Raw genomic sequence first — 13,878 nt, forward strand, 5'->3', positions numbered from 1 at the left:
CTTACAACAAGCAACTCTAGTGCAATGCTTGGAGAAGTGTACGAAATTACTGCCAACGGTCCAAAACAAAGGTACGGTGACACTGAGGGAAGAGTACAAGCAAAGCTGTTTGCGCCTAGAGTGGGTACAATAAAGATGCTTGGACCAGAATTCTGAATTGATACCAAAAACAACAACAAAGAAAAAACAACAACAGATATTTGCTACCTTGGGGCATGGAGCAAAAGATTATCTCCTGCCCAAGACCTCCCACAGACACATGGCAGATATTGGCTGACAAGGGAAGAGATGCATGGAAAGACCCATCTCCAAAGCCCAGAACCACAGAATCTAAATAAGACCTAAGACCAGACAAGAGAATGGAGAACCCCTTGTCTACCACCATGAGCCTCCCACTTATTAACAGGTCACAATTAAGGAAAGGGCAAGAGTGTGGAGAGAGACCCCTCAGTGAGGCAGCCATGCAGGGATTATTGAAAGCTAAAGAATGAGCAGGCACACTCCAGGATACTTACTAAGCATGAGGTAGAATCAGCCCATCACTGAAGTATCTGAAAGGTTTGGTTTACTAAAGGTAACTATAATAAGAACAAAATCCAAACACAGTGAAATTACTGAATAGATTAATCAAGCTCTTCACACTAACACACTGACAGAAGAAATGTATCTATGCTCCTGGCCTACATTTTACTTATTTAAGTTTCTAAGGTTTTCCTACATAAATTATTTGAAATGAAGAGTCATACAGAAAGCAAAAGACAAACAACCCATTGAGATAAACTGGTCAACCAAAGAAGTAAAGTGTAAATAAAATCAGACTTAAGATGACCTTGATATTTAAGGAGACCTTCAGATTTAAACATTGAGTTATCAACATACACCTATCAGAATGGCTCAAATGAAAAAAAGACCCATAATACTATGTGCTGGAGAAAAAGCAGACCGACTGAAACCTTGATGTGGGGAAAACAAAATGACCCAGTCACTTTGAAAGACATTTTGAACAGATTGAAGAGTTTGACAGTTTCTTATAAAGTTATGCATACACTTACCATACTAGTAGGCAATCCACTTTCAGAAATGAAAACACATGTCCATATAATGTACTAAATGTAAGTGTTTATGACAGTTTTCTTCAAAATTGACCAAACTTGAAACAACCCATTTGAACATCCACTGGTAAAAGAATAAAAGTTTTGTGGTACATCCATGTAGCATAATACGACCCATTGTGAAAAACAAATGAATGTCTGACTCAACAACATGGAAGAATCTCAAAAACATCTAAGTAAAGCAAATCAAACTCAAAGGCTATACATTTTAGGATTAAATTTTTCTGAAATTTCAGGAAAAGTAAAACTGTAGAAAAATAGATTAGAATAGAAATCAGATCAGTGGTTGTTAGAAGCTAAGGGAACTTTCTGGGGTGATAGGAACATTCCAACTTGACTGTGGTGGTGGTTATTCAACTGGAGATATTGAATTGTTCACTTAAAAAAGGTGAATTTTGCCATATATAAATTATGCTGTAATAAACCTTATTTTAAAAAATACAATTATAAACACAGCTAGAGTTTATCAGGAGAAAAATACAAGTGTTTAGAGTAAATTCTGCAGCCATTTTTGGATCGAACAACAACAACAAAAATACCAGTTAGTTCAGTCATTAGTTTAGGAAAAAAAAAAAGAAATAAAAAGATTAATTTCTTAAAGATTTTTATCAACATGATACCAAATAACAAATATGACTGACATTTAACCTCAGATTTTTGCACTTAATTGTATCTAGCAAAGGTTGTCATAAAATCAATCTGTGATGGAGCAGGTATGGGATGTATATACTCCTGGCCAGGTGCTATAGGTTCCCACGGCTAGACCACACTCCCTATAAACCAACTTGCACAATTCACAAATCATGGCATGTATCCAAAAGCAACATAATTTTCTTCGGGGCATAAGATAAAATAGTGTAAGCAATGGGGACTGATTAATAGGAACAATTTTAGGACTTGTGATGCACTGTGAATAAGCAATCTTTTCATCCATCTTGAGAGCTAGTGTCGGTCTGGGGTTGGAAATAATTGTAATTTGTAGGTACAACCTTCATATATTTTGTCATTCTGAAGAACTTGTACAGAAAATTAAGTTGGATGATACAGTTCACTGAAACACAAAATTTTAGAAAATATGTCACATCTGGTTTTCCTTACAATCACGAATATAGGCAAAGGTGACATCTGAGTTATTACAATTGGATAATTAAAATTGGAGGAAAGAAAAGAGTATGAGAGATGCTCTTTCACCTCATGTCCAGTGATGGCACCATCATGAACCTCCTGAGAGCTTTTTGTATGTGCTTTTATGTTGTTTACACTTCTTAATTTGTAAAGTCTCAATTCTAAGCCCTGCAAAATCACTATTTTAAAGTTTAAAAGAAAAACTAAGAATCTAGGTGATAGTAACACCAGATAATTTAAAAAACTAGGAATATAAAGATGAGTGAAAATACTATTTGTTGCCATCTTTAAGTGAATTTTCAAAATAGTCTTACTGTTGTTTTTCTTACATCTCCTTTCCAGGTGTCATTTGGACCACTGCCTAATGACTATTAGAACATCCCACAGTTTGGTTGATCACTCCTGCAGAATCAGGAGCAATAGTTAACTCACCATGACATTTGTAATGGGATGTTAAAATTAAAGCTTTGATTAGAAGACAAAATGATAAAAAAAAAAATCAAAGTGAGTGTGAGAAAAAAAAAGTCCTTATATTTTACAATGAACTAGATCACAATTGTTTCCATAACTCTTAGACACCTTAACCAGATCAATGGTGTAAAGGGAACATGATGTAAACAGGGGAGGGTTTTAGGAGATTTCTTTGGAGAGTGATGCTGCTGTTCTGTTAGTCTCTAGTCCCTACCCTTCAATGCCCCAAGGTGGTAGAAAAGAGAGAATGGAAGGGTACTTTTTACCTCAACTCTAGTGATGGAGCTTTCTATGGGGCCTCTAAGAGATCTTTGAATTGTTAGTTTTTCCAAATGTGCAAAACTCACACCTGAGAAAGTCTCACACCTGAAAAAGCTAAAGTGGACTCTGGTAGCAGAATACTTAGTGGGGGTTGATTTGCACTGTATCTGCACTCCCAGAGTTTATTGGGGCAGAAGGTTTACAAATAATTTTGGGGACTATACGTGGACCACACAGGAGCATATGTTGGCATAGGGATGTCTGCAATCTGGCTGGTTACAGGGACTCAAGCAATAAGAAGATGGACAGGAACTGGTTATTCAAGGATGCAGAGTCACAAGCATAGAGTTTCATGCACTTTGGCCAAGGGAAATGTAATTAGAGGGCTCTAGCAGAAAACCTCCAAATAGCTTGCACATGCATACACACAGACACACACACACATATACACACCCCAAGAGTGATTTTAAAGATCTGGCAGTCTCAGAGAGAGGTCAGTTTATAATGGAACCAGTTCACATAGGACCTTTGCTATCTCCTTATCACTCCTAACCAATCTTACCCTCTCACCTCTTCCTACCAATGTTGAGAGGTGAGTGGGCATTGGAAACTAACTAACAAGTTGGGAGGGGTGGCAAGGAAAATAAATGCAGGACAGAGAAAGAATGAACCAAATATGCCCTCCTTTCCTTTTTTCTAGCCAGAAGACAATAGACGTGGGGAACAGGGAAGATTTGATGATACACTGAATTTAGAATTGTGACATATGTATATATAGTGGAGTGGGCATTCCCAAACTGAGTCTGTGTTTCTGACCTAACATGACCGAGAGGTCTGGCTGCTGCCTCCTTGTTAGCAGAAAGGATTGGGATTTGACCAAGTTTTGCTATGGGGTAAGAGTATTCACTCTACTGAATACATTTTAATAGTCAATGAAAGGCAAAAATAAAACTTCACTTTAGATAGGGCAGAGTCACATTATTTGACATACGTGTTCTACAGACAATGACTATTATCACCCCCTAAAATCCTCTCATAATGGATAGTTTCAAGGGAACTTGCTCAGCTGGCACTGTGGATATTAACTGTCCCCACAATTTGAGCTAGCATTTCCTATTTTAGAGCCCCCATAGTAAAGTCTGCCAAGACTAATTTATTAAACTTTTCTTTTTCATCAGAAATTTGCATTAACCTAAACAAATGTACAATTACAGTCAGTGATTAGAATATTAGTCCTACTAGTTTAAGAGAGGATTCCCAAGTGATTTCTGAAGTAACAAAGATTACATAATGCTGAGAATAATTAAGCAATTAGGTTGAATGTATTTCTATTTTTTTAATTCATGGTAAAACTGGAAATTTATTTAAAGTGCCCCCAAATTTTACTGACCAGAATATTTATTGATGTAACAATCATATTTGTAATAATACTTCAATTGGTACTTTGGAGATTATCAAATATTTTCACATTCTATCTTTTGACCTTACCAGTAATTAAACATTTACAAGATAATAGACTTCTTTATAGAAACTTCTAGGGCTATTCTGAACTCGTGTGTGTGTGTGTGTGTGTGTGTGTGTGTGTGTGTGTGTGCATAGTATGCTGTATTTGTCCGTGCTTGTGCATGTATATATATGCCTATGTTGGGTGGAAACAAATAAAGGGAAAGGTATCTTTTCTTCCATGCTTACTATAACCTATTAGCAACATGGCCAATTCCATTTTTTATGACTTAATATATTTTAGAACCCAGATTTCAATTTCTTCCTACCCATGCCAACTTTTCTGACAAAAACACATATATTGGCTTAAAGTTTTTTTCCAATATCTCATATACTTCCTGAGAAACATCAGAAATTATGAGAAATATATATAAACTAAACATGAAATTGAACCAGTGTTTTCAGGACTCAAATCTCCTGCGGATTCTGGGAAAACATCTTATTGATAGTCAACAAGAGTCAGTTACGTACAAATAGGCTATAACCTTGCTACCTAGCAGGACAACAATAACCATTAGATTCTCAAAAGTTGCAAATGCTTGCAAATCTCTTCTTAACAGTTTTAATTAAGAAATGTCTCATTACTGACAAATGTATTCATTATTTCCTTTAATGGTTGGTCAGAGTCTATATCACTCAGAATTTTTCTTTATGAAAAAGTCAGAATTAAAGTCAGAAAAAATGAGATTGATATTCACCTGCAATCTAACAGCAGAGAGTAAAGGCTTGTTCTTAATTTTAAAATGTTTTGCAAGGCATAATGACTATTTAACGTTCATGGGAACTTTCTAACATAATTTATTAATGATATCTCAACAGGTTTGTTTCATCAATTGTTAACACTCGATCTTAATGAGACACTAGAAATTCCTAGAGAATTATAGAATGGTGAAGTTCATTGAAATCCAAGAACAAATGGTGATCTCTAGATACAGAAAATTATAGTCTCACTCTCAGGTAGGTGTCATCTGGAAACAGATTGCACCCTATAACCTGTTTTGAGTGGCCACACTAGTCCTGGTTAAAATAGAGGTCTGGGAATATTTCTGGAGTTCTGAAGTGTGTCTTAAGTCGGTGTTTGTCTATGTGCGTGTATGTGGCGGTGGTAGTGGTATTACAATGATGAATTATCTAATAATAATTCATGGCCCAGGTATAATACCATACATTTCAACACAAAATTGGATAGAACTGAGCTGAAGAACAGGGTTTGACTCTTCACATGCTGGACAGGCAATCACATAAATATGGCACTACCCTTTGATACTTTGATAATATGTCAACAGATAACCTTTAAACATGTCATTTGGAAGATATGTTTGTCAGAGACTGCCTCCCTAACTCCTGGCTACAGTTCTCTTCATATCAAAACAGAGAGCCTCTCTTCCATGCTGCCCAAAGTTATTCATTGTTCTCTAACTTCACGGATCCTATAAGTATCTTCAGTTAAAGGAAGACTCTGAGGTGTGGAAATGTGTACTTACTGCGGATCTCAATCAGGTAGAACCCATCCTAAGAAGTATATAAGGTCAAAAAAAAAAAAAAAAAGAAGTATATAAGGTCAGGGGTTCCCTGGTGGTGCAGTTGTTAAGAATCCACCTGCCTGTGCAGGGGACACAGGTTTGAGCCCTGGTCCAGGAAGATCCCACATGCCCCAGAGCAACTAAGCCCGTGCACCACAACGACTGAGCCTGCACTCTAGAGCCCACGAGCCACAACTACTGAGCCTGTGTGCCACAACTACTGAAGCCCATGCACTGCAACAGAAGCCACCACAATGAGAAGCCTGCACACCGCAATGCAGAGTATTCCCTGCTTGCTGTAACTAGAGAAAAGCCCACAGGCAGCAATGAAGACGCAATGCAGCCAAAAATAAATAATTAATTAAAAAAAAAAAAAAGAAATACATAAGGTCAATATAGCAAAGTGGTTCAGAGCACATGCTTTGCATTAGTTCCTCTGGCTACTGTTACAAATTACCACAAATTTGGTGACCTCAAGTCTGCAGTTTAATGATGAGATCTATTGAAACTACAGTTTTTCTGTTACAGCTGCAGGCATTAATAACTTTCAAACTCAGGAAAAATGCTTTGAGTGTTTTTTTTTAAGACTTTAAAGATATGAGATAATGTGAAAGATATTTTAACATACCTTCTATTTGGATATATGTATCTCAGTATAACTAATTTATACAGCTTAAAACCAAGTACTGCACTAATAGAATATATGCAATAATAAATTGAATACTAAGTTTTCATTTTTGTATTTTTTCCTTTCTGCTGGAAATTATAATTCATTCTGCCATGAAAAATGAATCTTGGACAAGACACTCAAGAATCTAAACATGAATACAACCTTATAAAGAACATCTATCTTGTCCTCTTAGAGAGCATAACAATTATATCGGTAAGAATTGTTACCAAGGCTATTGCCCCAGAATCATACTCCTGGCACTCCCTCCAGGTAAATTTGCAGAAAACCACAGCTAACCATATCCTCTAGCTGTGTTCACAGCACAGGAACCAGAGTCTCATTATAAGAAAACTGGTGCAAGCTGGTTCAACTTCAAAAGTGGGACAAATATCGCCCTGCACCTCATTACCATCTCATTGTAAGAGTAAGACCCTTGTCTGTCTGCCCATGATGCTTCAACCTGCTTCCAACCCAGATGCCAGAGGACCATACAAGGACAGAAAAGAGGTGACACCCCAGTTCCAGGAAGAACCTGCCTATTCCCAGAAGACCAATGCATACACTTCCCCATCATTAGCCTTGCCCTTAAAATCTTGCCTTAATTGTCAGTCCCCTGGGCATGAAGTTGATTTGTGATTAAGATCCCACTTCTCCATTCTCCGGCCATTGAATAATGATTGTGCTGCTTCAATCTCAACTTTGGTTTCATTTTTGGCTCTGCAAACCCAAACAGAAAAGAACCTTCCTTCCCCCTGAGGCAGGGGCTTGGCCAGGCTAGGGTTCAAGTAGGGGATCATAAGACCTAATTTGGTAACAGAATGACTAACCACTTAGTCTATTTTCGCTTGCTGTTGGCATCTTCGTTTATTTCTTTAGAGCACTTATCATGATCTTGTTCATTTATATCTTTATTTGTTTATTACCTATTTTTCACTATTTGGATGTAAACTAAATATGAAGCTTTGTCCTAATTACTGCAGCATTCCCATCACCTAAAATAGCACCTGGCTCAGGGAAAGCATTCAATGAATATTTATTGACTGGGCAAATAAATAAATCAAGTAATTAGTTAAAAGAAATCAAGAGTATAAATTTTACCAGAAATTTTGTCCAAAAATTCTGAAGAGTAAAACACAATAAAGACTGGTAAGTGTTTTGTCCTTATAAAAGTCTACTTTTATTAAATCACTAATATGTCTTCATTTCATAGATATTTTCCATAATTATTGAGATAGATGTAAGTACTTCAAATGGGCAATTTTCCTGTCTTATTTATTTATGTACCACTTTAGCCCACAATATTACACAAAGATTATGAGATATATCACATTTAGGATGTTTGCAATAAAACTCTAAGAGAGAAAACAAAAAGAATGAACAGAGATGGGTCTTTTTTTTAAATGCTGTTTTTTTCTATATAAAAAGGATCTGAGGGCTTCCCTGGTGGCGCAGTGGTTGAGAGTCCGCCTGCCGATTCCGGGGGCGCAGGTTCGTGCCCCGGTCCGGGAAGATCCCACATGCCGTGGAGCGGCTAGGCCCGTGAGCCATGGCCGCTGAGCCTGCGCGTCCGGAGCCTGTGCTCCGCAAAGAGAGAGGCCACAACAATGAGAGGCCCGCGTACCGCAAAAAGAAAAAAAAAAAAAAAAAGGATCTGAGCTTGTAAAGAATATGTTCAAGATATTTATGTTTTATGTAAAAACAGCAAAATCGTTAAGCCTTCTACTTCAAACTATACACATTTATCTAAGATTCAGAATTTCTACTAAGCTTACAAAATCATTTGTCAAACCAAGCATTACCTCTCAGTCTTCAGGTTAGTTGGTAGACTAGTTAAATGAGTGAATATACATAGAACTTAATTTTTCTGATCCCAAGAATCACGAATTGTCATTTGCCAAATATAAGTTCTGTTTTGACATGTTAATCTCACAGCATAATGTGTATTATTATTCTCCTTACTGGTAAGAAGCAAGATAAGCTAATAAAAAGACATTAAGCTGTCCCTTGTATAGGATAATCAAAATGTTAACTATATTTCAGGTGTAAAAATCGACAGGTTTTCAGAACCTTCCTACTGCCAAAGCAACACTGTACAGATGTGCCTGGCAGTCAAGTGGCCATTAGAATTGACCTCTGTTGCTGTGGTAAAATGCAAAGAACTCCAATGTCACTGACTAGATATGGTTATCAAAGTTAGGATTATTAGCTGGAACATTCAGTCACAGCACAGGAACTGACACTTTTTGAAAAGAGCCCAAGGATCCTCTATATTACATGTCAGTCTAGGTCAAAATTAGAGCAATCCAAATGCATCTACTTAGAATATGCAAGTTTATTGTCCTTCTAAAATTGTCAAGCTCCTATTATTCGTTATTGGATTACAGAGAAAAGTAGGCAGACAGCCTCTGCCTCATGCAATTTAAAGTAAAACTCTTGACTCTAATTAGACACTCCTTAGGTGGCTAAGTCATGGTGGATTTATATTGCCTTAATCAGTAAACTATAAAAAAAGACAAAAACAGGGATATTTTTCATTTTAGCACTTCATTTGTTGCTTGTGGAAGGTGTATTTTTATCATTAAAGTTTGATTTAAAGTGAACCTGAGTTGAATGAATAATCTTCTCATGCTGTCCCCAATCCCTCTAAAAGACAGGAGAGACCATCATGCATTACTACTCATGCTGTAAATAATTTTAGTCCGTTTCTCTACTTTTATTTTCTCTACTTCCTCCCTCTGATTCACTCTGTACTCCGCCACCATATTGATTCTCCTAAAATATCTTTTTTTTTTTTTTGCGGTACGTGGGCCTCTCACTGTTGTGGCCTCTCCCATTGCGGAGCACAGGCTCCGGACGCACAGGCTCAGCGGCCATGGCTCACGGGCCCAGCCATTCTGCGGCATGTGGGATCTTCACGGACCAGGGCACGAACCCGTGTCCCCCGCATCGGCAGGCGGACTCTCAACCACTGCGCCACCAGGGAAGCCCCTAAAATATCTTTTTATTCACATTATTCTTTGGCTCAAAAGCATTTCCTCTTACCCCTTCAGGATTTTATCCAAGCCCCTTCACCTCACATTTAAGGCCTTGAATTTCACTACCTTTCGGGATCCACAGCTCCTCTGTCATGATTACCTGTAAACTAAACCTGCAGTAGTGACCCACTTAATGTTCCTCTCATCCTCTTTCTGGAGCGTGAGCTTTTTGGTGTTTTTTGTTTTGGTTTTTTCTCATGAAATTCCTGGTGCTGAAATATACTCCCCTCCCCTTTAACATTCTTTCTTTAAGATCTAGCCCAAATACTACCTCCTTCACAAAACAGTTCTCTGAGAATCCCCAGATAAAGACACCTCTGCCTTCCTGTGTATTCTTATTACACAGACATTCTCCATTAATCATGTATTGCTCTGGGCCAGCTTCGAACTTATTAAATTAAATGCTGCAGAGCCTTTATATTGAGTTGGCCAAAAAGTTCATTTGGTTTTAAATAAAAATAAAAGACACATTTTTCATTTTCACCAAGACCTTTATTGAACAACGTATTCACTAACCAAATGAACTTTTTAGCCAACCCAATATTTTGGGGGAGTTTATATTATCTCCAAAGGTAGATTATAAACTCCTCAAAGGCAGTAGCCATTTCCTAACATTTTTTTAAATCTCCTGTGATAGCTAGCACAGTGTCCTTCATATAATAAGCATACAATTAATGTCCCTAAATCAAGGATTTTTTAAATATTTGAGAAGCAAACTGTATATATGAGGAAACTGAGGTCCAGAATCATTAGTAACTCACCTAAAAGTGACTAGCAGCCAGTCGAAGACTCAGTTTGCTTGATTATTAAAGATGCTTTTTACTTATACCAAAGTTGTACTATTTCATTATTGATCAGTTCTAAGCCAAGTAATTTATGAAACTCACTGATCTTAATAAAATATATGCATATGTTTACATATTATATATAATAACATATATGTATTTGTAAATAAAAATAGGTATAAACAAAGTTTCTCTGCAGATATTATTTCAAGGGTGACTCTAAAGAACTCAATTGTAATATAACGTCAAAAACAATATGCAAGAATCGTGAGGACAATGGGAACATTGATCTTTTTAATGAACTTTGAGTGACACGACCAATATTCCGGTGAGAACCAAGTATTACAAAAGTCTCCAATGTACTGTTAAATCTTATGTTCTACCATATAACACTGTAAACATATAACTGTAAGTCTACATTTTCCATGAAGGTGGATTAATAGCTCAATTTAATTCCTGTAATACTTATAATGTAGTGGACAATTGCAAGTTCAATTTTATAATGAAGGTTTTAATAAGTCAGTATTTGGAAAACATGTTGAAATAATGTTACTCAAGAAATAGAAATTAACAAATATTTTAAAATCAACAGTAACTTGGGTTCTGGTTAAAGTTAGTTTGACGTACATTGGATTTATCCTTTTAAATAAATGTTTTGTCTCTGGGCGGTTTGATACACATTGTCACTTACCATCTTTCAGGATGGTTTCTCGCTCTGTGCCATCTATCTTCTGCCGGCCAATTAGGAAACTGGTGGTGTCAGCAAAGTAGATATAATTGGTTTCTGCATGAAAATCTAAAGCACGAGGGTTTACCAGATTTTCTATGGGGATCATGTATTCATCAGCTATCTTGGTATTCAAGTCCATTCCTCTAACAATTCCTGGGCGTCCTTTCCCATAAAAGAGGAACAACTCATTCTTTGGTCCTGCAAAAGAAAGATTACAAACATAAACAACCGATGCTGCCTAATCTTCTTTACCCTGCATAATGCCACTGTTTAATTAACTGGCACAATTAACATTTTTTTAAATTCAGTACCAAAAATTAAACCCTAAAATATGCCAAATGCATCTCGATGCAAGAAGGCCAGCTAATTGCATTACTTTAGTTAAAACAGAAATTACTTCTGTGAATAGGTTATATTTGTTAATTATTCTTTTGCCTGTTAACTGTATAGCAAAAACACGACAGATCCTTGGATAACTTATAACTGTAAAATGGACATTTGTTAAAACATCTGGCACATTTAATTTTACAAGTCATTACAATCTATCTAACATATCTGTAGATACTAACTGTAGCATTCATTATGTTTGACAGTGCTAAAAACTTCAGAATATTTAAAACACACCCCCTACTCAGAGTTTGCATCTACAGACTGTCAGAAGCAAACAAAAAGAATCACACAATATCACATAACTTGCATGTGAATATATTATAGATTGTATAAACGTGATTTTTTTTTAAGACGAAATAAAATGCCAGTTACAGTGTCACTTCTTTCTTCATATCTTAATTAGAACGTTAGAGGATGATGCTGTCTGCCGGTAACTCTGATGTACAACACAGCCTTTATCAAAAACTAAACAAAACAAAAAACTGTGACCTGGGTTAAAATGCAAGAATCAAGGAAGCTTTTTCTACAAAATGAATGAACTCCTTCAGACTTTTATATGAAACTACACGCAAGGCTCTCGTATTGCTAGGGCACATTGTACTTAGTTTAGTGTACATAATTTTGAAAGGAATACTTCATATGGAAAGGAAAACATACTAGGTTTTATTAAGAAAACTGAGGATACATATGACTATTATATTTGGATAACCATACCATAGTGAGATTCTTAGTAAATTAAAATTATTACATTATAAAATTTGGAGGAAATAAATAAGTAATTACTCATAAACTCAACACCCTCAATGCAAACTATATAATCATTTTATATATTTTCTTTCTTGTTTTCTTTTAAAAGTAGTGTTAATGAATATTAAATATATATAAATATTTACAAAATGTTAATATTTAAAGAATAAAAAATAAAACAAATCTCATGTGCCTAGCATAGATCCTAAGAATATTTCCAGAACATTAGAATGCACACACATGTGCATATATATATGTATATATATATATATATATATATATATATATGTCTATACCATAGACAATTGAAAACTAAAAACTACATTTCACAGACACCAATATAGCCATGGCTCTAGTTTTGATTTAAGTACCTAAAGTCAGATGTACTAGCCTGAGTTTGGAATACAGAAATGAGACCACCTTTTGTTGCTTCTGCTGGTATTTATCTGATGGAGAAACTGAATTTTTCCACATCAGTCTTCTTCCTTTCTGCATATCAAGAGACAAGGAAGAGGGTATCTTTTTGCTGTGCGGTGTATTTTTTGTTGTTTTATTTTCCAGTATGATATATTACTTCTGGAGCTAATAGTTTGGGTGCAAACTTCCTAATCCCTAGATCTCAGCTAAGATGGTGTGTTTCTGAAACACCATGTTTGCCATTTGTGGCTTCCCGATGCCCTAGCTTCTGATTACGGTAGGTGTTCCAGCTTAAGCCAGGCTAGTTTGTGGTGGTTTTGAGGAAAGTTCCCAAGACCCAGTCTAGAAGCTGCTGCTTCAGGCTTCTCAATGATATTGTAAGTACCTATTTGTGTTTGATCCTTTCTGCTTAAAATAGCTAGAATTGTTCCTGTTAATTTAAATGTAAATGTACCCTGATTGATCACTACATTAGGGATGATTGAAGCTTATGCAACTCTGATCTTATATTTCTCCACCAAACGTGTGTGTGTATATATGTGTGTGTGTATATGTATATGTGTGTGTATATATATGTGTGTATACACATATATAAATGTACATACACATATACACACACATGTATATATGTATGCATAAATGTGCATGACTGTATTTTTGCATGGCATGCCATCACTTCCCAAGTGGTAACCAGAGCAGTTTAAAGGCTGGTTACACACACACACACACGCACACAAAACTACCCCTATCTTGAGGCTTCTGACACAAAACCTTCAATTATCTAGAGGATTTCTTGAACATGAGAGTTGGTGTCTCTACATTCCTAGCATTTGATACAAAGCTGGACATAAAAAAAAGTACTAAAAGGCATGTATTTTTTATCACAGTTAAGTCTCTTGGGTTCTCAATTTAAAAATATTTGCACTATGAATTCTAACCACTTAGACTTAAAATTATAACAAATTTAGAGATCTCATTTCATAGTCCTCAGCAAGCATACGATAAGAAAGCAAAAGAGATGGCAGGGCAGTGATCAGAGAGGGAGCACAGACAAAAATAAATCAAGACAAAATATACACTGTAAAAAGCAGTCATCAGGGGCTTCTCTG

At 36.2% G+C, this 13,878-nt stretch overlaps 1 protein-coding gene across 1 annotated transcript in view; it reads right to left on the reverse strand.

The window, feature by feature from the left end:
* LRP1B (LDL receptor related protein 1B) overlaps positions 1-13,878 on the reverse strand; it is a 1,473,103-nt gene that overhangs the window by 783,151 nt on the left and 676,074 nt on the right. The window contains exon 11 of the mRNA XM_065880137.1: positions 11,177-11,413. Within this exon, the coding sequence (XP_065736209.1) occupies positions 11,177-11,413 (237 nt within the window). The remainder of the gene's footprint in view (positions 1-11,176; positions 11,414-13,878) is intronic.

This window comes from Phocoena phocoena, chromosome 7 (genome assembly GCF_963924675.1).
Source record: "Phocoena phocoena chromosome 7, mPhoPho1.1, whole genome shotgun sequence".
Lineage (NCBI taxonomy): Eukaryota > Metazoa > Chordata > Mammalia > Artiodactyla > Phocoenidae > Phocoena > Phocoena phocoena.